The sequence below is a fragment of the Condylura cristata genome, unplaced genomic scaffold, assembly GCF_000260355.1.
Source record: "Condylura cristata isolate star-nosed mole 26May11 unplaced genomic scaffold, ConCri1.0 scaffold00028, whole genome shotgun sequence".
Taxonomy (NCBI): Eukaryota; Metazoa; Chordata; class Mammalia; order Eulipotyphla; family Talpidae; genus Condylura; species Condylura cristata.
The window spans coordinates 17,795,730-17,820,343 of record NW_004567129.1 but is presented as its reverse complement, the minus strand read 5'-3'; the positions used below and the strand labels follow the sequence as shown (position 1 = coordinate 17,820,343).

The window sequence follows — 24,614 nt, the reverse complement described above, 5'->3', positions numbered from 1 at the left end:
GAGGTTGGGAAGCGCCTATGGAAGAGCAGGGGGAAGTAGGAAGGCCTGAGGGGAAAGCTGGGGGCGGAAGGGTCAAATGCCCAGTCCTTCTGCTCCAACTTAGCAACTATTATGCACTTAGAGCCTGACCTACACTAGCTCAACTTTGAGCTCATAGTATAGATGAAAAAACTGGCCAAAGATCGCAGGCTGGTCAATTTACTGAAGAATCAAGACCATCCTGTATGACCTATAGCCCCAAGGCAGAAATGAGGCTGTGGGCTGGTCGATAGCCAGAGATATTTTCTTCCACCCCAGCCCATGCCAACAGGGACTGGAGGAAGATAAAAGTGGGACTGCTAACTACCATCTGCCATCTGCAGTCTGGACATCACCACGGCCCGTCGCAGGAGCTGGCCAGCTGGAGCATGAGTTGGAGTCTGTGTCTGAGCCTCATCCTCTGCCTGACGGTGCAGACTGCCCTGGGTAAACCCCCAGCATTTCCTGAGGGTGGCAGGCATGATGGACAGGCCCTTAATTAGTTCAACCTTTCCTGGGGGCAGTGGGACAGGAGTGTAGACAAACTGGGCAGGTGGGGGGGATGTTTTGAGTCCCTAATTCACCCTCCAGCTAGAAGCCTAGAATTTATATTGATATTTTAAATTTTATTTAATTATTTAAAAAATCGTAATTTATGTAGCTTTATAATTTATGATTTTACATATAAGTGTTTATTCAATTAATATTATATAAACTAGTCTCTATTAGTACATTCATGTATATTAGTATATACATGAGATACATAATATACATGTTATATAACCCCCAACCAGATCAAGATCTAGGACATTTCTAGCATCCCACATTCCCTTCCCAGTCAATACCTTAAAACACTACTCTGGCCTCTACAGTTTCGCTTGTTACAAGTGATTGTAATCTGAGGGAAACATTGTTACATTTCCCTTTAGTCTTTTTATTGCCTGTTTGTACAGAGCCTTGGTATGAGTGTGTATATTTCTTTTTAAAGATTTATTTACTTATACATGCAAGACCTGGGGTATAGGTCAGAGTTGCCGGGTATAAGAGGATTCATCAGAGCAGAACAGGCAGATTGGCTGAAATACACTGCTGAGGGGAGCAGTGAGCAGAAAGGAGAGGTCTGCCGAGCCGTGTGGGTCAGCTCCCTGGCTGGGAATCGAACTTATGCCATGGTGGCTACAGCTCACTTCTTAGTGCTATGCTTTAACCTGATGCGCCACCAGGGAGGGTCCATGATTTTATTCTCTGATTGTTTTCACTTAAAATTTCATAAGCAGTTTATAACTTGACTTTACAGATATGTTTACTTTGCCTCCAGATAAAAATAATGATTCCAGTATTTGCTTTGCTACATATGATCCTGTTCATTAAGCTCCTTAAATTGTTTCTGACTATTTGCATAAGGGAAGAAACTGAAGTGGGATTACTGAGACAAAGCATGTGAATATTTTGACTCACACATTTTGTCAAGTTATTTTCCCAAGGTATTGTATCAATTTATCCTCCACCAACAGTGTATGTGAATGTCCTTTTCACTGTATCTGCCAAAACTGGGTGCCATCATTTTTTAATTAATCAGGTAGAAGTTGTATCTCCTGTTTTAATTATCATTTTGTGACCACTAAATGATGGTATACGGTCTGTATAATGCTTAAATCTTGCCTCTGGCTAGCAGAGTGGGGGGCTGAGACCCTCCAGGGCAGCTCTGAGAGGGGTGAAGGGCATGCAGCCCCACGCTTTGAGCTGCTGCTGGTGCCCGTGGTAGATGGGCCAGGGTCTCTTCAGTGGCCGGGGTGAGTTTTCTCCTCTTTCCCTAGGTGACCTGCACACCAAAGAGCCTCTAGTGGTCACCAAATATGGGCCCCTCCGAGGGAAGCAGATGTATGTGGCAAAGACAAGCATCAATGTGTTCCTGGGAGTACCCTTCTCCAAACCTCCTGTGGGGACCCACAGATTCACCGCCCCGGAGGCCCCAGAGCCCTGGAAAGGAATCAGACATGCCACCACCCACGCCCCTGCGTAAGAGTCGGAATATCAGAGGAGAGTGAGGAGGGTATTGGACCTGTGCCTGTTTCTGGGCCCCCGTTGGGACAACTCGCGTGAAAAGAGTGCATTGTGGGAATACAGGCAGGCCTGGGGCCCATTCTGGGCCTCAGTTTCCAAATCTATACAATTCCAAACCTACAATAATTGCTCTGGGTGGTGAGTAAGGCACTGATAACATTGTTTTGGGCTGCACCCACAGAGGGTTCCAAGCAAAGCAGCAGCGGCCATTATACCCCCAGGTCCTGCTGGGAAGATGGGTTTTCCCAAAAAGTATGTGAGGAGCAGTGCTCACACACACACAGAGTGAACCCTGAGATCTCCTCACTCTCTGGAGGCTTGAGCGAAACAAGCCCACACAGCACCACTGGCCTTCCCTGCAGGAGTGCCCCGATGGGGAGGGCACAGGCTCACCCGAGTTTAATGTCCTCGGGTCTTGCTGTCATCTCTAGCCTGCTTCGAGCACTGATGAGTCTCATGAACATGTTGGGGCAATTGGCCCTTTCAAGCCCTAGGCTTGGCAGTGCACCCAGAACAAGTATATTTATTGTTTACTCAGACCATTAAGTAATACAGACTGTCCAGAACATTCTGTAACAATGTCCAGCATGTTAGATAAAGCCACTGGGTTGAGAAAAATGTCTACTGTAAAAACCTGGGTGTCTGTTCATATAAAAACTACAACCATTACCCTGGTGTCCAGTAGTTATGAACAGGCTGTCTGTTGTTAGAACATGAAAACTGTTCCTGGAACATGAGCGTGTTACTTGCTAGAACAACGGCCATCACTGCGGGAAGCCCAGGCACTCTGTGCATTCTGTGACTGCTATTTGGAACCCAAGTCAGGTGTACCCCATCTGAGATGGTCACTGTTGGAACCCCAAGGATCAGAAGTTGTTAAGCATTGGGTGTCCACCACATAGAAGTCTGGGTGTCAGCTGTTGGAACACCAGCCATGAGCTATCAGACAATGACTGTCTGGAACAACAGAGTGGTGGGTGTAAGAAATGGGGATGGCACAGAGCAGACTGTGGAGTGGTGTTAACGGGGTGAGAAAGTGGAGGGGAAGTTGTTACAGAGATAGCGCCTCCCACCAGGGTAGTTACAGCAGAGGTGGTAGGGGTGAACAGACTCCAAGTTATTTGGAAAGTAAAATTGACAGAACTTTCTGGAGCGCTGGAAGTGAGCCATGAGGGAAGAAGAGTAATCAAGGATAATGACTAGTTTGGGGCCGGAGCAGCAAAGAGAATGGGGGTACTACTTACTGAAATGGGGAAGACTAGGGCAAGAGCAGGTCTGGGCAAAACAAAGAGTTCACTTCAGGTCATGTTAAGTGTGGTGTCTGAGAGAGGTCCCCGTGGAGATGTGGGTAGGTGGTTTGGATGAAGGGGGCTGAGGCCAACTGGCCTACAGTATGTCTAAGACATGAAGTCCCCGGCCTGGCTGAAAAGCAACTGGGGAAAGAGACCAGTTGCAATAAAAAGAGAACCAAGGTTTGTGTCCTCGGCATTCCTACACTCAGACCCTGAGAGAAGGGGAGGCACCAGCAGTGAGGGGGCAGAAAAATGGGGTCCTCTGGAAAGCTGGTCAATGAGACTGGTCAACCACATAGAGTGCTAGCAGGGAAGTAAGGCAATGATGGAGAACTAGCAAGATGGAGGTCATGAGTGACCCTACAGCATCCTAACAGCAACATGAGCTGCTACCAAGAAGCCAGGAAGACACTCTATGTAGAGACAGAAATACACTGTCTCCTGGCGACGTGGGACAGGCTGGTGGGAGTGGAGACAAAGACAACCTATTAAAGAGTCTGCCCTTCAGGGAAGAAGAGAGAAGTTGCTGAAAAAGTGGGTGACAGAGGATAGGTTTGGACTAACATATGCTGAGGTGCTGCTGGGAGCTGGGAAGGAGGAGAGGGAGAGCTGGCGATGCTCTGGGGCTGGGCGGCAGGAGAGAGGTACACAAGCACGCACACACAGTGATGCTGAAGACAGGCTGGACAAGATGAGAAAGGAGCAGGGGCAGGCAGGGTCCCCGGCAGCCGGCCTCTCAAATGGGCCAGTCAGAAGAGTACAGAGAGCAGCCATCCCCAGGGCTGGAACAGCAAGAACAGGTAAGGTGACCTGAGTCCAAGCAAGCTTTGTAAGTGCATCAGATAACCACACGGTGTAAGGCACTGAGCTGGGTGCCAGACTTCACAAATCTATCTCCACCGCAGCCCGTGGGGAGTATCAGGTCCCTTGGGGAGCGAAACAGCTCATGGAAATTCCCCCAAACCAGTAGTGTGGTCGGGCTGGATAGAGCTTTGGGGAAGCATAGGCAAAGTGCCCAGCAGAGGGAGCTATGAGTTTTGCCAGGCAGAGGAGAAGGCTTTTGGCAGAGAGGGCAGAGCCCAGGGCTTGGAGGTGGGAGGCAAAGGTGTACATAAAGGTACCAGGGCAGGAGGTGACTACACAGACCGGAGAAGCTGCGTCAGTGTGGGTGAAGCTGAGCTTCATCTTAGGGGTGGGGAGGCCCCGAGGAAGGCTTTAAGGGAGGGAGGGAGCCGGCCACAGTGTGTTTTCTATCAATCTCTGGCCTGAGTGAGGAGGAGGAGCTGGAGGGGAGGGGAAGAGGCTGGGCAAGTCCTGAGAGGGGGGTGGAGGGCGCTGTGGTGGCCTCCACGACTGCAGCCCGACTGCAGCCCGGGACCAGCCTGTGCAGCAGCCGTCTGCGCAGCGGATCAGAGGCGGAGGGGACGGGAGGCCATGAAAGACTCGGAGGGCCCAGGGCACCTGGGTTACTGGCCACCAACAGGGTCTCCAATGGGTGCAGGGTACCTCTTCCCAGGCAGCCGCATGGGACAAGGCACAGGCAGGAGTGACCTTGAGGCCACCCCGGCGCCCCCCCCCCTTATGGAACTCATGTGAGGCTGCACAGACACACGCACAGGGCTGGCTGCACTTTGCTTTGGTTCTCTTCCACTGTGGAACCGGGTCTATAGCCATTCTCCTCAGACAGGTCCCCCAGCCACATCCAGCTGGGCCCCAACTCCCATCCTGCCCACAGGTGCCTCCAGGAGTCCTGGGGGCAGCTCGCCTCCATGTACTTCAACACGGGGAGACGGTACCAGTGGCTGCGCTTCAGGGAGGACTGCCTGTATCTGAACGTGCACGCGCCGGCGCGCGCCCGCGTGGACCCTCTGCTACCGGTGAGTGCCGCCTGCCCAGCTCGAGCCAGGCCCCTCAGGCCCTGCTCAGCCGCCCTCCCTCGCCCAGGTGATGGTCTGGTTCCCCGGAGGTGCCTTCCTCGTGGGCTCCGCTTCCACGTACGACGGCTCCGAGTTGGCGGCCCGTGAGAAAGTGGTGGTTGTGGTGCTGCAGCACAGACTCGGCATCCTGGGATTCCTGAGGTGCACCGGGCTCTCCCCCACGGGGGGGGGGGCGGGGGGGGCAGAAGCAGGTTTGAAGTGGAGAGAGGAGGGCCAGCGGGAAGTGGCGGGGCGGGGCCCACCTGAGGTGGGGAGGCGGTTGCTAGACCTGGTCTCTGAGGGACTGGAGAGGGTGAGCAGGTACACTCAAGCCTGGGGGCTTGGGACCCTAATAATGAGTCCCATATGGCCAGCACGGGAGATAGTCAGGCCCGCGGAAACTGGGCGCTGCTGGACCAGGTGGAAGCTCTGCGCTGGGTGCAGGAGAACATCGCAGCCTTTGGGGGAGACCCAGGCAGTGTGACCCTGTTCGGCCAGTCCTCTGGGGCCATGTGCATCTCGGGACTGGTGAGTTCACCCCGCAGAGGTCGGTCTGCTCCCACAAGTGCCTAGAGGTAGGCAGAATGACTGCACAGGAAAATGCTGCAGTCCCAACACCCTGCCCACACCCCTGCTAGCAAGATGGCGACCATGCCAAGGGGGTAGCAGCATTCAAGGCTAACACTGCCGAGAAATCCACGGCAGCAACAGGGATACTGACACTAGGGAGACCCAGTCAGTCTGTGATGGGCCACAAAGATTATCCAGCGCCTCCCACTTCCTCACTCCCCCACCCACCCAGCCCCACCACCCCTGAATGGAGGCCAACCATCTGCCTTCTGGGCAAGGCTGGAGCCACATGAGGCCCAGGAGTCATGAACAGCTCACCCGCTGTACCTGGGCGTGGGTGTGAAGTCAGGTACCCTGCGAGGGGCGTGGGCCTGGAAAGTGAGCAGGAACCACATCACAGTGACACTATTCGAACACGTAAGCACTTCCTGCGTGTCAGATGTGCTTCTACGTCCCTTACGTGTATTCATTCATTTAGTTCCCCCCAACAATCCAAAAAGAGAAGTTTTGCCCATTCTACAGATGAAGGTGCGGCCCAGAGAGGTCAGGCTACTTTATCCAAGATGCAATGGAGGGTAGGGAGAAATTTTAAGCAGGAAAGTGCCACAGCCAGATGTGAATTCGGAGAGGTGGCTCAGTCTGGGTGTGAAAGTAGCAGCAGAGGAAGGCTCTTTCCTACACCAGCAGAACCCTTACCACCATCTCAGATCACCTGTGGGGTCCATCCTACAACCAGGATGCCTGAGGAAGGCAGGCATCAGCTCTAGGTCTAGAACCCCAACCTAGGACCCCTGACTCCCTCTCAGCTGCCTGTCTTCTCTGCAGTGGCCAGACAGGTACCCCCGAAATGCCCGAATGATCCCCAGTTGTGCATCTCATGGGTTCTATGCTCCCCATCCCTGCAGATGGTGTCACCCCTAGCCCGGGGCCTCTTCCATCGGGCCATTTCCCAGAGTGGCACCGCAGTACTCGGAAATTTCATCAATCCTGACCCACTAAAGGTGGCCAAGGTAGGTGACCCCTCTTCCCCAGGGCTCAGCACAGAGCAGGAGGAGAGCATCAAGCCAGCTCCTCTTCTCTTTGTAGAAAATTGCCCACCTGGCAGGCTGCAAGCAGAACAGCACTCAGATTCTGGTAGAATGCCTGAGGGCGCTACCAGTGGCCAAGACGATGCATGTGTCTAGGAAGATGGTAGGTGGAAGTCCACGCTCCCTCACCTGATTGCCTGCAAGCCACCCTCTGACTTGGTGCCCTCCTGCCCCAGGAACTCTGTCCCAGGAGCACACTGGGGAAACTCTCTTTAACTCTAGTTCCTTCCTCTCCACCACAGAGATTCTTCCACTTCAATTCCCAGAATGATCCTCAGGAGGTGAGTAGGCCCCATTCTATACTGCTAGTATCTTGTTTAACCCTACTGTGTGCAGGCACTCAGTGAACTGTTTTGACCAAGATCCCTTCCCTCGTGAGGCTGATGTTTCTGTGGAAACATTGAACACTAGGATCTACTCATTCACTTCCTTAGGCAGCAGGTTGTTTAGTAGTGGTGGCGGAGGCGGCGGAGGTGGTGCGTGTTGTTGGGAGAAGCAGAATTTCAAAGAGACAGCTTCCCTGAGAAGTTAACATTTGGCAAAAATACTCAAGAGGGGAGAAAGTGAGCTATGTGGATACCTAGGGGGAGCACCCCAAGTCTGAGTAGCCTGGTCTTGCATTTGCTGCTCAAGGGGCCACTGAGCCCCAGCTTTTTCCCAAGTCAGAGCAGTCTATGGCGTGGGACCTGCCGAGCTGGGCACCCTAGACTGTAGGTAACCTGGGAGGGTATCGAGGGACTGCCCGCAGATACCCTTGTCTTATAGATTGTGTGGTTCATGAGCCCTGTGGTGGATGGTGTGGTGTTCCCAGACAACCCTGGGGTGCTCCTGACCCAGGGGCATATTGCACCTGTGCCCTACCTTTTGGGTGTCAACAACCTGGAGCTCAACTGGGTCTTGCCTTATGTAAGTAAATAGAGGGTACGCACCACAGCGGGTTACAAAGGATGCCTCTTAGGTAATGCCAGGTACCAGATCAGACCCCAGTGGCCTCACGGGGATGCCTAAGTGCTTGGGGCCTCCTGTAGTCCCTGGGCAGTAAGAGCTGGGCAGGAATAAAGCGAGGGGGGAAGAAATGTGGCTGCTTGGAGGGCTGGGGGCCCCAATCTTCAGATCTTAGTTTGTATGAATGATCATGTCCATTCCTGCCTACGAGCAGCTGCAAATCCTGGGACTCTCCCTTGCTCCTCACCACAGTAAGTGCCCCTGCTAAGGAGAGGTCCTTCCAGCCCCACTCCAGCTCTAAACTAGGTGCTCATGATAGACATGTGGGGGCAGGAGGGTGGGGAAAGGTCATGGCCCTTCCTGGAGTGTGTGCTCTATCTGAGAACTCACCATGTTGGGGTCCACACTGGGTGCCTGTCTTGTGGACAGATTCTGAAGTTCCCACTAAACCAACCCATGAGAAAAGAAGCCATCTCCAAGATACTCTGGCGTATCCGCACCCTGTTGGTAAGGGGCCCACCTGTCATGCTTTTCACAAAAGGCTCCCAGCCAGGATAGACTTTTCTTTTGAGGGGTGGGGGTGGTCTGGGGCTTGCCATGGAATCAGATGGCTGCTGGTGGGTAGGTCCCCACTCCCAGCATCCTGAAGGACATGGCAGGTGATACTTGTGCAGCAAAAATGCAGGGGTAGGCCTGCACCTCTGGTCTGTACCCCAGTTCTCTATACATAAATAAAACAAATCTTTTAAAGCAAAAAAGAGTACGGTCATCTATGGAAATATTTAGAATGCGTTCTGCGCGCACAGTGGTAAAAAACATCAGTAACAGTTACCCTATGACAGCCAGCACCCTGTAACCACCAAGGAGAACCGTAAAGAAAAAAAAAAGCAGGGGTAGGAATCAGCAAAGAGGGAAACCTTCCCAGGAAGCTCCCATTCCCTCCTCCCTCTGGCAGACAAGTCCCTGGGAGCACCCAGGCCCTCAGGAAGAGTTCAGAAGAGGGAACAGGCTTCCCTGGTTCTTGCCACAATCCTGGGAATTAAAGAAGGGTGGGTGTGGCTTCCCCACCCAGAATATCACCAAGGAGCAGTTACCACTGGTGATGGAGGAGTACCTGGGTGAGACTGATGACCACGACTGGAAGATGTTACGAAACCACTTGCTGGACCTGGCTGCAGACGCTACCTTTGTGTATGCCACGATACAGGCTGCTCGCTGCCACCGCAGTACGTGGGGTCCCCAAGAGGCCACACCTGATCACTCATGTGCTTATGTGCTTACCAACAGCTCACTCATCCTCTCTGTCCCTCTGGGCTGATGAAGGGTTCCAAGAGGCGTGAGGAGGCAGCATTCTTCCAGCTACAAGGAGAGAAGCTATTCCTGGGGTGAGGGGTGGGGGGGGCAGAGCCTAAGTAAGAACAAGGAAGACAGCCTAGGATGGTCAGGGAAGCCTTCCTGGCTGAGGGGTACCTTGAAGAATGTTTCCCTGGCTGACTGGGGCTTGGAGAACATGAGGGTAAGAGGTCAAAGATGGTAAATGCTCAAGAACTGTCAATGCCAAGCTGAGAGAGGGGTTCAGAAGAGGAAAAAGGCTTCCCTGGTCCTGGCCGCAGTCCTGGGGATTAAATTATAGCACCCCCAGGCTGCAGATGAGGAACTGCATCTCAGAGCTTGAGTGACAGGCTCCAGGTCGCATGGCTAACTAGGCCACTAAGATCCACTCCCTGAAGTGGATCCTGAAGCCTGCTTGCGGGAGGTGGGTGGGACGAATGGGAGGCGGCAGGGTGGGGGCTGAGGAGTCAGCCAGCAACTTCTGCAGCCAGCCTCAGTTTTGCTATTCCTAGATGCTGGCTTCCCTGTCTACCTCTATGAGTTTGAGCACCACGCTCCCACTGCCATCATCAAGCCCCGAACTGAGGGGGCAGACCACGGTGATGAGATCCACTACATCTTCGGGACTCCCTTCCTCAAAGGTGCTGAAGCCCCACCAGACAACCTCATGGATCTAGTCTCTCTACCTTTATGCTTGGACCCACCCCTCCATCGGCTGACCACAGTACCGGTCTTAATCGGGAATTCTCTCCCAAATCAAAGCCCCCCCATGGGAGGAACAGGCACAAGGAGGGGTGTCAGCACTCTCTGCGCTTTTCCAAATACATATTCCATTCTGTCTCCAGGCCACTCCACAGTGGAGGAGAGAGCCCTGAGCATCCAGATGATGAGATACTGGGCCAATTTTGCCCGCACAGGGTGAGTCTGGCCCCTCAACACATCTGGGCAACCTTTCTGACCAGCACTGGACACCGGCAGTCATTGCTAGTGCTGTCTTCTGTACCAAGCCAATACTGGGATCTGGAGTTGTAGGACATCAGAGCTATGACACCCGTCATCCAGGGGCTTGTTCACACTTAGGCAAAGCGTTAGATTACAGGGTGGCATAATGAGAGCTGTACTGGGAGTAGGCACCTTAAGAGCATAGAGGAAGTATTTGACCGAGCTGGGGGTTGGGGAGGGGTGGCTTCCTGGTAGAGGTCACATCTGAGCTGGCTTCAGTGACCCCATGACTGTTCTTCCCTCTGCAGTTTTTTCTTTCTATCCATCCACCTTCTGACACTCAAGGAGTTCTGAAATATCATCTGACAAAGTTACCACCTCCTTTAAAATTCTATATGGTTTCCCTTTTACCCCAGGATAGAGTCCCAACCCTGGAGCCTGACACATGAATCTGTGTTATCTCATTTTTATTCTATTCATATGTCCCGTTTTAACCTGGCCCTACAGTAATGCTCCAAAAGCTCTAGTGTTTCCTACCTCCTACCCTGAACACATACTTCCTTCCTGGAAGGATATCTCCTGCTTCTTCTTCTTTTTTTTTTTTAAAGATTTATGTATGCATACAGAACTGGGGTACAGGCCAGAGGTTTAGAAGCGGTGAGAGGATTCACCAGAGACAGAGCAGGGAGCAGAACAGGCCGACTGACGAAGTACACTTCTGAGGGGAGCAGCGGGCGGGGCAGGAGAGGTCTGCCGCGCCATGTGGGTCACCTCCAGGGTCGGGGATCGAACTTGCCCTGAGTGGCTGCGGCCAGCTTAAAGTGCTGCGTCCTAACCCGTTGCATCACCAGGGAGGGCCATTTTCCTATTCTTTCTTAAAGCTCTGTTGAAATATCACATCTATAAAGCCCATGGGCCCTGATTTCCACAGGGAAAGGGTAAAAGGAAACAGGGTGTCATTGAGCACAAATAATATCTCTTCCCTCCTCTTGGGCAGAAACCCCAATGATGGGAAGCTGCCCCATTGGCCACGCTACAATGAGCACGAGAAGTACCTGCAGCTGGACTATGCTGTGAGGGTGGGCATGAAACTCAAGGAGGAGAAGATGGCCTTTTGGACGAGGCTGCACCAGCACAGAGGGTGTGAAAAGCAGAACTTCTGAGAGAGAGTTCTACAGGAGAGAGCCCAAGGGATTGTCCTACCGCCCAGGTCTTGGGGCCACTAGTCCTGGACACACCTCGACCTCCCAAATCTAGGACCTGGAGTCAGGTCAAACCCAGAGACTTAGCCTGTTGTAATCTAGGACCTGTAGAGACTCCCTGTTGACTCCAGGTCAAACCCAGAGACTTAGCCTGTTGTTTGGGGGCTCTGTGTCAACCCACAGTACCTGCCTATCTCACTGACCTCATCACGTCAGGTCCAGCCTTATCACTGCCACACAGTGCCTAGTTCCCCGCCTCAGTAAACCCTTCTTTCTCTTCTCCAAATCTTCCTGCTCTTCGAGGCGAAGCCACATCTGGGAAGTCCAGATGGTCACTGCCCCTATCACCACACTCAGGCGAGCCTTTACTTACCTTCTGCCCAACCTCATGGCACCTCGCACTGGCCTGAGGTCTTGGGCAGCTTCTTTGTTAGAAGAAGAGAAAAGCTTTGGTAGCTTAGGCTCTTCCCCCCATTCCCCATCTCTCCAGTGGCCCCTCCAAAGCCTGGACACGGGGATGGTACACAATAAAACCATGTTGACTTGTCCTGAATTTTACTATGTGTAAAATGGTTGGAAACGCGGATAACATCTTGATTTGAGCCCTTGGAGGAAGCGTCGCTCGCCGCCTGCCCCTGGTCGGGCCTGCTGGGTTACACTCAGTCAAGGTAGCTGAGGCCACCTTACCTGAGCTGCAGAACCCTTTTGATTCTTCTTTAGCTCATGCACACCCCTCAGGATATCCACACTCTGTGCTCACTTGTCCAGTGATAAAGTCTTGGTGGCGCATCCAGATTCTTCACCCTCTGGTCTCTCTTGCAATCCAACCTGGACATACCCCAGCTTGTCCCACAGGTCTTTTGTTTCATGTTTTTTTGTGTAGTAAAATATACACAACGTAGGGCCTCCCTGGTGGCACAAGGGGTTAAATCTCAGCACTGTGAAGCTACCACAGCCACTGCAGCAGGAGTCTGATCCCCAGCGGGGGAGCTGAAGCACAGCCCTGCTGCTCCCCTCAGTAGTGACTCAATCGACCTGGTCTGCTCTCTCTACTCCATGGCTGGTGAATCCTGTCACCCACCCCAAACCCCTGTACCTCTGGCTTACACCCCAGCTCTTAGATGCATAAATAAATAAATATATACACACACAACATAGCTTTCACCTGGAAGGTGGTCCAGGCAACCTCTGTAGAGCTCAGCAGATGTTGAGCATGTTGGGCTGGGTTCACCCCAGTCCTTACAAGGGTCCTCCTGTAAGGTCCAGGTCCTAATCCCAGGCTGGTCCAGCTTCCTTGGGTTCTCACACAGGCCTGGGATAGGAGCTTTCTCCAAACAGATACCAGCCTGCAGGCTATCTTCTCCCAAATTAGAGGGAGCCTGGCTGAGCAGGAGACGGGGCTCAGTCAGGATGTGATGGGGCGAGAGTTGCCCAGAACTCTCAAGAAAACCCTCGGGCCCCCTTCCAGTGGCACTGCGGGTGAGTGATGGGGAGGGTTACCTACCCAGGATCTCCACCCTACCTTCCTGCCTAAGCTGAGGCCAGGCCACCCTGCATCTTTCCTAAATCCCCTGCCAGACCCCATTGAGAGGAATCAGTTTTCAAACCTGATTGGATCTTGGTGAAAACGCTAAGACATTTCTGCGGCTCCTCCTCCCCCTGCCACCAAAGCCACCACTAGTGAGAGAACAGGGGAATGCTCCCTGTGGCTAACTGAGTCTGAACCTGACTCCCTGCCAGGCAAACGCACCCCTTCCTCTCCTCTAACAAGTCCCCCACCAGCCCCGCTGCCTCTGAAGCAGCAATTACCAGCCAAGGCACCCCGGGAAGGGCCAATTAGTGCGGCAGGAGCGCCGGGCCCCTCCACAGCGGAGCTGACCACAGCACAGCCCCGCAGCTCAGCCGCTGCCTGGCCTGCCCAGCTTTCCTTGCCTGGCTGACGGCGGCGGCTGCCCGGGAGCCCAAGGGACACCACGTCCGGCCTACAGCCAACTGCTGTGATGGATCCAGCCGTCTGGCACAGGCCCAGAGCCCCAGCAGACACCAGGAGGCAGAGAGCTGAAACTCACCCCGCCTTTGGGTAGTAAGAGTGAGCTGAGTGGGGTAGGAGGGTCCTACCCTGTTCGGGTTCCTAGACTCATGACCCCTCCATGCTGGCCATCAGTCAGCTGCAGGGGGGCAGCAACCCACATTACTGAGCACCCCCAATCTCAGGCAGAAAACTCGGGCACTTCGGGGCAGAAGCACGCTCTTCCCATGCACTCCCCTAGTCTCACAGGCCTCCTGGCTTTGGGACTTTCACATGTGGAGGCCTGTGCTGGCAGGAACTCACAGCAGGACCCCACTGTGGCCCTGGCAGGCAGGGCCTGGCATTAGAAGTCCTCAACCACGCCTTTGGTGCGGGGAGGTAGATGGGAGGGTGGATGCTGGGTGCAGGACACAGGTGCTTAAAGGACTTCCTCCCCGAGCTGCTGCCCTGCACAACCTGACTCACACCTGTAGGCTTCTGGGGACCTAAGTTCTGCCCTGCCCTCCAGGAACCCACAGGCTGCCTGGGTAGAAGTTCCAGGGACTTGGCTGGGATCCCAAGCTGATTAAAGCTCTGAGGTCCAGGAAGGAGACATCAGGAACAGGAAAAGGGGCTGGAAGAGGGAGCAGTGGGGCACAGGTGCCAGCATTTAGGGCTCCCCCTTCCTCAGGTGAGCCCCTTCCAGCCCAAGCCTGATACCCTGTAGTAAAGCCCTGGATCTATGCCCAGGATACACCCTGGATAAGGCTGAAGTTTCTAGAAGGGAAAAGCAGCAGGGGAGAGCTCAGAAGGAAGGCCTGCAAAGGATGCTGGTTAGAGACCCGCTGTGCAATGTTTCTTGTTTCCCCATCAGCGCCACAAGGGACTGGGTTAGGGGTGCTAAGGCCCTGACCTGGACACAGAGGCACAGGGCTCAGGTGGCTTTCTCTGTCCCTTCCCTCTGTTCACCCCCCACCACACACACACACACTCAGGCCTGGTCTCGGATGAGAAGGGCTGGGGGCCACTGTATGCTCTGGAGTCTCGCTCAGACCCTATTAGGGTAGACTTTCTACGAGGAGGAGGTGATTGCTTCTCAAAAGGAATGAAAAACCTGACCTCTGGCCTGTACCCCAGCTCTGTATGCATAAATAAATAAATCTTTAAAAACGGTAACAGCAACTGTATGGCCACAAGTGCTTGGGTTTGGGCCTATTTGTCCTGGGAGGGAAGCCCACTTAAATCCTGAAAATTGAGGCTAAAATGAGAAGACTTCACAAAGCAGAGTTCGGCATATCTCTTTTAGGCAGATTTTGGGAGCTGTGTGTTCCTGCCTGGGCCTATTTGTCTGTGTATGTCCTTAGATAAGTTACTCTCCTCTCTGGACCTGGTTGCCATCATCTCTGCCCTGGGAACAATCTCTGTGGTCAAACACTACTCCAGCTGTGACCCAGCACTCCCATCTACCTCCAGCCCTTTCGGCCACAGGCTGTGTGGAGGATCACGCTGGTAACCCTTGCTAGGAGTCACTGGGTGATTATAATGGGTCTCTGACAGTGAAGGAGCAAGGACCCTTATGAAGGAGAGCCTTAAGGTGGAACAAAAGCCTTTCAGGAAATTAGCACCAGTGGCAGGAAAATGCATCAAAAGCTGGCAGAGGCGCCTGCTGCTGATTCATGTCTCCTGCCTAAGGAGCAGCCCTTCTGACTGGGGGAAGGACTAGTAGTCTTCAGGGCCTTCCAAAGAGCCCAGACCCAAGGCTCTAAAGCTATGGCACTTCTTAGCATTGCTGTGGGCACCACTATCAATTCACTATTCCTGAATCATGAGGTTCTGTAGTGCTAGGACAGGCTGTTGATGAGCTTTAATACAACCATTCCTTTTGCTGTGTGATCTTTGATACTCAATTGACCTCCCTGATCCTTCCTGCCAGATAGAATCCTGACCTCACCTGGCTTCTTGGGGATCTATGCATCTATAATAGCCAGTACATCTGGGGAAATAATAATTTTTCAAAGAGTCAGGATGCAACCACATCCTAACGACCGCTGGGAGTCTAATGTGAAAGCAGGAGAACAGCCTGAATACAGAGTTCATTCTCCTGGGCATCAGCACTTCCCTCCCACAGTGCCCAGATATGACAGGCAGAGAGCTGGTGGAGCATGACTTACTGGTTTACAGTGTGACTGAACTCCTGGATATAGCCTCCACGCCCTGCCTCCTCTGCGCACCTACACAAACACGCATACCTCACATGTCTCAGAGAAGGCTCTAGAGGGTGGGCTATTATTTGGCCCCACCTCACCCAAAGTCCCCCATGAGCAGTCTTTGCCGCCCATGCCAACAAGTTCACGGCTGCCTTCAGCTCCCAGAACTAACGTAGGCCCCAGCCAGCCATGTCATCTGATGCTAAGAGCAGCGGGATGCTTTGAAGGGGCTATGGATTAACAGAGTCTCGGAGCCTCTTCCAGGGTCACACCCCAGTCCCGAATTGCCACTGTCCCTGGCTGAGCTACAGATGGAGGCAGGCCAGAGTAAACCTCTGCCTTAGGAGGGCTAACTAACTCCCTAGCCTCAACTGATCAGTCTCTTTTTCAGGCCCTCCTCAGCTCATTTTATGGCATTTTGACTAGACCATGTGTGAACTTAAGTTGTTATTCAAAGCTCCCCTTGACTGCCAACATTTTAAGGTGGATTTGCAGCAACGTATACAGCTAAATAAATTCTAGAATTTCAGAGCTAAAAAGGATCTTAGATAGTCATGACTATCATTCCTTGAGGCCTCAGATACCTCTGCGCCAGACACCAACCCAAGTAGCACCTGTTGTTTTTGTCACCCTGGACACCCATTCCTGTCCCTGTGACATTACCCTGTCCACAGCAACTCGCAGTGTTCATAATTCAGGGATGATCAGGTAACCTAAATTTGGCCTATTCAAGACAATCCCGAGGTTTTTGTGGGAATACCAGGAAAGAGCAGTTCTCATCACTTTAGGGTGAGAACTAGGCTAAAAGTGAAAAGCAGAGCCTAGAGGGAGAGTGAGAGCAAGAGAAAGACTGAGATTTCTCGTGTCGTACCTAACCACCTAGATCCAGCTATGACTTGATTCATTTATAGACCTAGGTTTTTTCAGTTAAATGAGCTAATACATTTCCTTTCTTGTGCAAGATTTTTTTTTTTAAGATTGATTTATTTATGCATACAGAACTGGGGTACAGGCCAGAAGTGCAGGGGCGGTGAGAGGATTCACCTGAGACAGAGTGGAGAACAGAACAGGCAGACTGACGAAGTACACTGCTGAGGGGAGCAGTGGGCGAGACAGGAGAGGTCTGCCGTGCTATGTGGTTACCTCTGGAGTGGGGCATCGAACTCACACTGAAGCAGCTGGGGCTAGCTTGCAGTGCTGTGCTTAACCCGCTGCAGCACCAGGGAGGGCAGAGATGCGGAGGGTGAGAGGATTCACCAGAGACAGAGTGGGGAGCAGAACAGGCAGATCGACGAAGTACACTGCTGAGGGGAGCAGCGGGCGGGTCAGGAGAGGTCTGCCTCGCCATGTGGATCTCCTCCGGGGCAGGCGGGGAATCAACTCATGCGGAAGTGGCTTTAGCTTCTCAGTGCTGTGCTTTAACCTGCTGCGCCACCACAGGGAGAGCCTGTGCAAGATAGTTTTAATTGGCTTTAAGACACTTGAAACCAAAATAGTCCTGATACATACAAATTGAAGTCTTCACCCTTAATTTATAGATTAGAAGCCCCTCCCTGGTGGTGCAATGGGTTAAAGTGCAGCACTATGAAGCTGGCTGCAGCTGCTTCAGCAAGTTCAATCCCCCTCCAGGGAGCTGACCCACATGGAGCAGCAGACCTCTCCTGACCCGCACACTGCTCCCCACTCTGTCTCTGCCTGTTCTGCTCCCTACTCTGTCTCTGGGGAATCCTTTCACTGCCCCTGCACCTCTGGCCTGTACCCCAGTTCTATATGCACAAATAAATAAATCTTTAAACAAAAAACAAAAAGAAAAGCAAACTGAGGAACCAGCTAGCTCTGAGATCTTAGGCAAGTCACTAGAGCTCTCTGACATCAGGCTGTTCTAACAAAGAATGAAAGGAATAAATTTCAACTTTAGGACACCTCTCTCTTTGGGCTGACTATATGCCCTTGAGAGTTAATTATTTGTCTGTGTCTCAATTTCCTGAGCTGTGAAATTGGACAGTAATTCCTTTCCCTCTTACCTTTTCTAGCCATTTAAATGAGATGAGTGAGTGTTTGGGAAATTGCTTTGTTCTAATAAAGGAAATGTTAAAGAGTACCTGTATTTTACAAATGAGGAATGCCTGCTTCATACCAGATAACGACTGTTGTCCCCAAATGGCTCCTATCTCTTCCAAAACAGTTTTTAAAAGATTAAAAAAAATAAAATCTTAAAACATTCAGAGCAGGCTTTCCCACAGCATCACTGGGCAGGATCTTGCTCAGAAAGGCCCAGATAAACTAAGAGAAATGGCACTAGACAAAAGTCTCTTGGGAATAATTTTCTGCACTGTTACAGATTAAGTTCCCTAGGAAGTTTGCTTGCAGGATGTTTATTAAGGAGCACCCTTGGGGAGGAAACCTGTTGATGGGAGAGGAAGGAAGCAGAATTGGAGAGAGGGAGAAACCAAGCTCCACTGTAGATTCAACAACAGCTTCAGCTGATTCCATAAGGAGCTCTGATGCTAATATGGGCCATCAGCATTTGTCCTACTGGGCCTTTATACTCCCATCTTGATCAGTCACTGGATGTGACCCCTGCAGGAAGGCAGAGTGACTGGCAGGTAACCCTCTGTAGCTCCAGAACCCTTGAAGAGGCTGGGATCATTCCCACACACTGGGGTAACAAGTTCTTCACTGGGCAGAAGCCAGATGAAGTTAGCATAAAGAACTAGGTAAGCTGTCAAGCCTGTGAGGTGCATTTGAGGAGGCTGGGTTCACTTTCCAGAGCAGAAAGGGGCGAGGGGATTCTGTTCAGCACAGCAGATAACTTCTCAGAGACCTCTGAATGCCCACTTCATAAGAGAATACCTAGAAATGGGAAAGAAGGAAGCTAGACAGATGGCTACCCAGGGCTGAACAGTCTGAAGTTGAACCTCTTACTCATTCACTCAGAAGAGTCACCTAAAGGCGGAGAACTTTGTCTGCTTTACTCATCGTCTCAGCTGTGTTCCTGGAGGGAAAGCAGGCCAGGGAGGTGACCATAGGCTAATAATTCTTTCTGCCTATTGTCAAAGCAATATTGCAGTGTGACAAGGAAGCCTGTCTACCAGGTTGGTTTAGAGCTTGGGAAAATGGGAAAGAATCCAAGAATAGGGCAGGGTGTCAAGGTATCATCAGCAGGAAGACAAAATGAGAGAAGATAAAAGGATGCATTTGGATTCAAGAGTCGATAAATGAGCCAGAAGTGAGTGTTGAATTATTCAGCCTCCTTTATTGATCCATTGATCTCTATCTGCAGGTCTCGGTTTATTCTTGGTTGGCATTTCCTGTGTCTGAGACACTGAGAAGCGAAATGGGGGGAGGCGAGAACAGATTTTTAAGACTCAACAAGCGAGACAGAGCCAAAGAGAAATTTGGCGACAGGTACCTGGTACCTTAAAATGTCTATCTATACCTTTTGAAACAGTGGTTCTACTTCTGGAAAGTGATCCTAAAAATACCATGCAAAACTGATATGCAAAAGCTTGAAACACCATAGTGTTCTTAGAAACATTATTTTAAAGCAGCAAATAATAGAAAACAACCTAAATAAATACCCAACAATGGAAGATTGGCCAGGATGCCACCATGAGCTTCAGATGAGCACATGGGGGAAAGATTTATGCTACAGGATCAGGTGACAAAGGAACACTCAAAACTGTGCATAGAGCATACTGAATGTCACCACTAGTAAAGAAATGAGGATGGAAAGAAGTGAAAGAAATACACTGAAATGTTAGCAGATGGGTTTGAGGTAGTGGTACTCTCTTCCTATGTTTCCTAAATTTTTTTTACCAAAAACATGCACAAATTTTGAATAACTAAACAAAATTAACAGTGGGTCAAATGATACCCTTATAAAGGCTGCAGAGGACCAAATCTTCCAGAACCAAAGCCCCGGTGCTACTATGTCCTAGGTGTGCTGAGCATGTCTCTGGCACGTCAGATGAACTCAAACGATAGAATGAGGTGGTTCTGTGTGTACTCTGCATAGTACAATCGATGGTCGTATTGAGTTCGTTTTAAAAGAGAAAGTTTACTTTTCTTCCCAGCAGAAAAAGGGAAAGGAGTTACACTAGGTGGTGGCAACAGTTAGAGCAAAGGCATTGAGGTCTGTGAGGCTCCCAGCAAGCCAGTGTGGCAGGATTGCAGGGTGCCATGGGAAAATGATGGGAAATGGGATTGGAAAGGAAAGTAGTGATTGCAGGGGTCATGAATGCTGCACTAAGCGCCTCTGCCAGAGGCAAATCAGAGACTGGGGAGAGGGGGGCTCAAGCTGGAGGGAATGTGGTTAGAGCTCACTGCCATTCTCTAGTCCTCTGGCTTAATCTGCTTTCCATCACCCATCAAAACTGGGAGAATTGGGGGAGGCAGGAGAGCCGTTCAGCAGCCTCCCTGCTGATGATCCAGGTCTCCTGACCCAGCCTGGCCCTCTTCCCACCACAAGAGGCCCAGTCCCCATCCCCAGGCACCCAGACAAACCCCTCAGCCTCCTATGACAAACAGGCTCATTTGGAGCCTGGGCAAGATTTGCAAACGTCAAACTTGTAATTACAAGGATGAAATCATCTGGTTCCTTTTAAGCAAACGGGTTTATTGATCCCAACACTAAAGAATTGCTATTCTGGGGAAACTTGCTCCTCTCTGCTTTCCTCTCGCTCTGGGATGGCCGAGTTGGTGGGGAGTGGGGGCAGGGGAGCCAAGAGGGAGGAACCTTGGGGGTTTAAGGGTGGAAGGAGAAATTCTTGGGGTTTAAGAGTGGATTTGATGTATATGGTATCTCAAACAAACTCAGAAAACTAGAGGGCTCAGAAAGCTGCCTCATTTAGACAGATGACACCCTCATCCTAAAACTAGAAGGTGGGTGGAGCCCAGATTTCAGGCACTATGCCAGTCGCTAATTTTCCTTCTCTCCCACTCTCCTCAAGTCTCATTTGTGGCTCCAGATCCAATTTCAGCTTTAAGAGGGTACAGTATTTCCTCAGTAACTGAAGAGACACTGTTTCCTCAGGAAAAATGCACTAGAGGCACAAGGACCTGGGAGGTCCTCACCCCTTCTCAGAGGCAAGACCGATGTAGGTGATTGCTGACATAGACACTGATAAAGCTATCCTTTTTGCTGGACCTGGAGAGGCAGGATATTTAGACCTTAACTTTCAAGAGGGGGGGGAGGCGCAAAAACCGGCTTAGTAGGGAAGAATGCATAACCATCAAGGGCAAGAGGCCCATTCTGCCTAGGTCCATGATGGGACCTCTTCATGGTAGGATGCTCCAAGAGGGGTGCCCCTAGCTGAAGCGCTCTGTGAACTCACAGTCAAGGAGAAAAGCAAGACTTTTGGCATGTCTACCAACAGAGGTCTTAGGGTGGAATGGTTAAGGGAATGATGCAGACCTGGGGGGCATCAACAGGTGGGTCTTGGGTTGCTCCAAGACCAAAAGTCTGGGCCTCCCTGGTGGCACAGTGGCAAAGTCTCAGCATTATCAAGCTCTCATCAGCCATTGCAGCACAAGTTCGATCCCCAGCCAGGGAGATGACCCCATGCACAGCAGACCTCTCCTGTTTCTTGCCCACTGCTCTCCTCAGCAGTGTATTTCAGTAGATCCAACTGTTCTGCTCTCCACTGTCTCTGGTAAATCCTCTCACCTCCTCCCCTGTACCTCTGGCCCAGACTCCAGTTCTTGTATGAATAAATAAAATCAATCTTAAAGAAGAACAAAAACTGGGAACTAATGAGGCAGTCAACTCTGTCAGGGTTCTCAGGTGGGGCTTGAAGGTGATATGAAACTGAAATATATTATCCAGACTGGTCCAGACCCTGGTGTTGCTCTGATATGGGGCTTCACTTTACTGAGAGACTCAGCAAGAACAGCTGTACGATCACCTGGCTACCTAGTTCATTTAGTAGGCAGAGCATGAGACTCTTAATCTCAAGGTTGAGGGTTCCAGGATGATGAACTGCATGTGAGGAAGAGCACGAGGTGTTATAGAGTTATGCTGAGGAGGTAAAGATATATTCCCTGGCCCTTCCTGGTGGCACAGCAGGTTAAAGCACAGCACTAAGAAGCTAAAGCCACTTCCGCATGAGTTCGCTTCCCGCCAGCCCCAGAGGTGACCACATGGCCCAGCAGACCTCTCCTGACCCGCCCGCTGCTCCCCTCAGCAGTGTACTTCGTCGATCTGCCTGTTCTGCTCCCCACTCTGTCTCTGGTGAAGCCTCTCGCCGCCCCTGAGCCTCTGGCCTGTATCCTAGTCCTGTATGCACAAATAAATAAATCTTAAAAAAAAAAAAAGGGGGGGATATAGTCCCAATGTTTAGCCATTTTGTTATCTGTAATGAGTCAAGGACTTGTCACTGTTCTATGTTTACTTCTTTACTTTTTCAGGATCTCTATTTCTTCATTTGTCAGATGGAAACAAGAAGATCTGTCTTAGGAGGTAGCTGTATGAAATGACTGAGCTAACAGGCTTCAAAACACCCAGCTTCACAGTTGAACCACAGAATTGAGAGCCCCATCTCCTGTTCAACGTTATTGTGCATTCTCTGCCCACCAAGGAAAACAGGGAAGAGGAGGCCGTGGGCTGGCTGAAACCTTAGGAAAGGATGTCTCCAAACATCAGGGCTACAGAGAAATCTGCAAGGTTCCAGAGTGAATAAAGGGTATTTCTAGACAACAAACAGACCCCTCAGGCTTCCATCTATAGAACCTACTTAAGCTGGCTTCTAGCAAATCCCTCCTTGGGGTGGCATCTGAACCAATCTATACCCAGCTGGACAGAAGCACAAAGTTGAATATACCTGATAAGGGGAAATTTTTCCTTTAGTAATTCCCTTTAATCTAATTTTAAAAGTAAGTAGGAAAATGTAAACAAGAGATCATCCAAGGAGATGATGGCCTCTTCCAGCCTTATTTCCCTGTCTTCCTTGCAGGCCGGCCAAAGACTACCAAAGGTTACCCTGTGACCTGGAGTTGCTAAGAGCTGCTGGCTGCTGTTCTGGGTCTGCCTGGCAGGTTTTCCAGTCCCTTTCCATCAGGGTATTTCCCCACCCCCACAGAGAGTGACAAGTACAGTACTCTGCTCTGCTCTGCTCTGCATACCTACCCTTCATTTAGTTTCACTGAACCAGGAAGACTTTTTCCTTGTCAAAACTCAGGATGTCTGTCTGAGCATGCAGGCCGCCTTAGCAATACTTCAATGTTTACTTATTCTACCTTTCCCATGGCAGAAACAATTATTGCCAGAGTCCAAAGACCTGCAGCTGCAGGTATGTGAACTCTACCTGGTTCCTTTGTGGAAGAAAGGTGCTTCCTTGTAGATCATTTTTTTAGAGACAGAAATGGAAAGTTTTAAACAAATGCCTACCTGCACAGAACACAGTGGTGCTGAATGGTATCATATGGGCTCCCCTTTATTTCCTACGACAGAGGCCAGCACAGCAGAAATGTGGTTTCCCTGACCACTGGCTTTCAGAGTCCTTGTTCACTGGGAGCAAACTCATCCTCTTGCTCTTATTTAAGCAATGGCTGTGTTGAGCTTGTGCCCAAAGGTGGCGCTTCTTAGCTGGACTTGGAAAACCTGAAGGCAAGGCAGCAGATGGAAGAAAGCTTCTATTCCTTGTGGGTAACTTAGTTCTGCCCTGGGATACATGTTGCTTCACCCAACGAAAGTTGCGTGGGTATTTTTGTTTTTAAGATTTATTTATATGCATACAAGTACTGGGGTATAGGCCAGAGGTTTGGGGGGTTAAAGGATTCACCAGAGATAGAGTGGGGAGCAGAACAGTGGATCTACTGAAATACACTGCTGAGGGGAGCAGCAGGTGAGACAGGTTAGCTGCCTGGCGGAGGATGGAAGTCATGCTGCAGAGGCTGGCAGTGGCTGTGATCTGCTTGACAGTGCTGTGTTTACCCCTGTGCCATGAGGGAGGCCCAAGGGGCACACGTTTTTTAAGACTGGTTTTGTCTGCATTTTGCCTTAGCAGATGTGGAGTTTCCCTCTTCAATCTCATGAGAACCTATAGGCACCAGTAAAAAAAAACTGTTCTTCCTATTTGTCAATCTTTAGATTGAAATCCCAGGTGCCCAACCCCTGATGGGAAAGCATGTGACATTAGCTGGCCTACTCTTTACATTTGCCTCCTCATGGTCATTTGGCAGAGGGCACATGACCAAGACTGGGTCAATCAAAGCTCTTCACAGGAATTTTTTAACTTGGAGATGGAGAAATGTCTGCCTCCATCCTTTGCCAGGAAAGGAGTGCCATCAAGGCGAGATTGAGGGAGTAAGCAATGAAAGAAATGGAGAGAGAGAAAGTCCCCATCTGTGATTTTCTTTTATGATTTATTTATTTATTCATACAGAGCTGGGGTACAGTCCAGAGGTGCAGGAGTGGTGAGAGGATTCACCAGAGACAGAGTGGGGAGCAGAACAGGCAGATCAATGAAGTACACTGCTGAGGGGAGCAGCAGGTGGGTCAGGAGAGGTCTGCCTCGCCATGTGGGTCACGGTTCAGCTCGACTCAGCTAGCTTGCAGTGCAGCGTCCTAACCGGTTGAGCCACCATGGCGGGCCCCGTCTGTGCTTTCTTTACTTGGGTAAAAACGGATACCTTTCCAGCTTTAATTTGAACTGGGTTTCTGTCACTTGCAACTGCGAAACCTGAGGGGGAAATTCTGAGGTAGCTGGAGACTGAATATGTGCTGAAAGTACACAGAGGCTCTCACGCTAACACTGCGAGTTTTGCGCGTTTATATTTTAGAAATAAGCAAGTTGTGGCTTCGGGGTCCAATACCTGTCTGTCTTGGGTCCCGGCCTGCAGGCCGTTGAGTGAGCGCCCACTGAAAGCCAACACACTGCAACAGCTCGGACCTTTCCACCAAGATGCAGAGTCACTGGTAGTCTTTGATCTCTTTCCACATTCACTTTTTGATGTTCACAGCCTCCACCCCACCCTGTCGGTTTTGGAGCGCAACGTCCCCAAGCAATAAAGTTACCTCACGTTCCGGTG

The 24,614-nt window shown here is 51.0% G+C and overlaps 1 protein-coding gene across 3 annotated transcripts; it reads left to right on the top strand.

Moving 5' to 3' along the window:
• Window positions 1–407: 407 nt before the first annotated feature.
• On the top strand, window positions 408–11,358 carry LOC101618470 (carboxylesterase 4A). Of its 3 annotated transcripts, XM_004690231.2 has the most exons (14): window positions 408–465; window positions 1,836–2,037; window positions 5,110–5,251; window positions 5,319–5,452; window positions 5,665–5,818; window positions 6,766–6,870; window positions 6,947–7,051; window positions 7,191–7,229; window positions 7,714–7,854; window positions 8,323–8,400; window positions 8,966–9,119; window positions 9,738–9,866; window positions 10,071–10,143; window positions 11,165–11,358. In XM_004690231.2, the coding sequence occupies exons 1-14, from the start codon at window positions 408–410 to the stop codon at window positions 11,328–11,330; spliced, it is 1,680 nt and encodes a 559-aa protein (XP_004690288.1). In that variant the 3' UTR covers window positions 11,331–11,358. The 3 variants fall into 3 exon arrangements, with proteins under 3 accessions (XP_004690288.1, XP_012586144.1, XP_012586145.1); XM_012730690.1 differs by lacking the exons at window positions 9,738–9,866; window positions 10,071–10,143 and having other exon boundaries at window positions 11,165–11,316; XM_012730691.1 differs by lacking the exons at window positions 408–465; window positions 1,836–2,037; window positions 9,738–9,866; window positions 10,071–10,143 and having other exon boundaries at window positions 5,130–5,251; window positions 5,319–5,463; window positions 5,664–5,818; window positions 11,165–11,316.
• Window positions 11,359–24,614: the final 13,256 nt, after the last annotated feature.

Bases quoted from the DNA above. Each gene is read 5' to 3' on its own strand.
- LOC101618470 (XM_004690231.2), top strand. From the start codon at position 408: ATGAGTTGGAGTCTGTGTCTGAGCCTCATCCTCTGCCTGACGGTGCAG. The intron at 2,038-5,109 runs GTAAGAGTCGGA...TCCTGCCCACAG, and splicing joins GCCACCACCCACGCCCCTGC to GTGCCTCCAGGAGTCCTGGG. The intron at 7,230-7,713 runs GTGAGTAGGCCC...CTTGTCTTATAG, and splicing joins CCCAGAATGATCCTCAGGAG to ATTGTGTGGTTCATGAGCCC.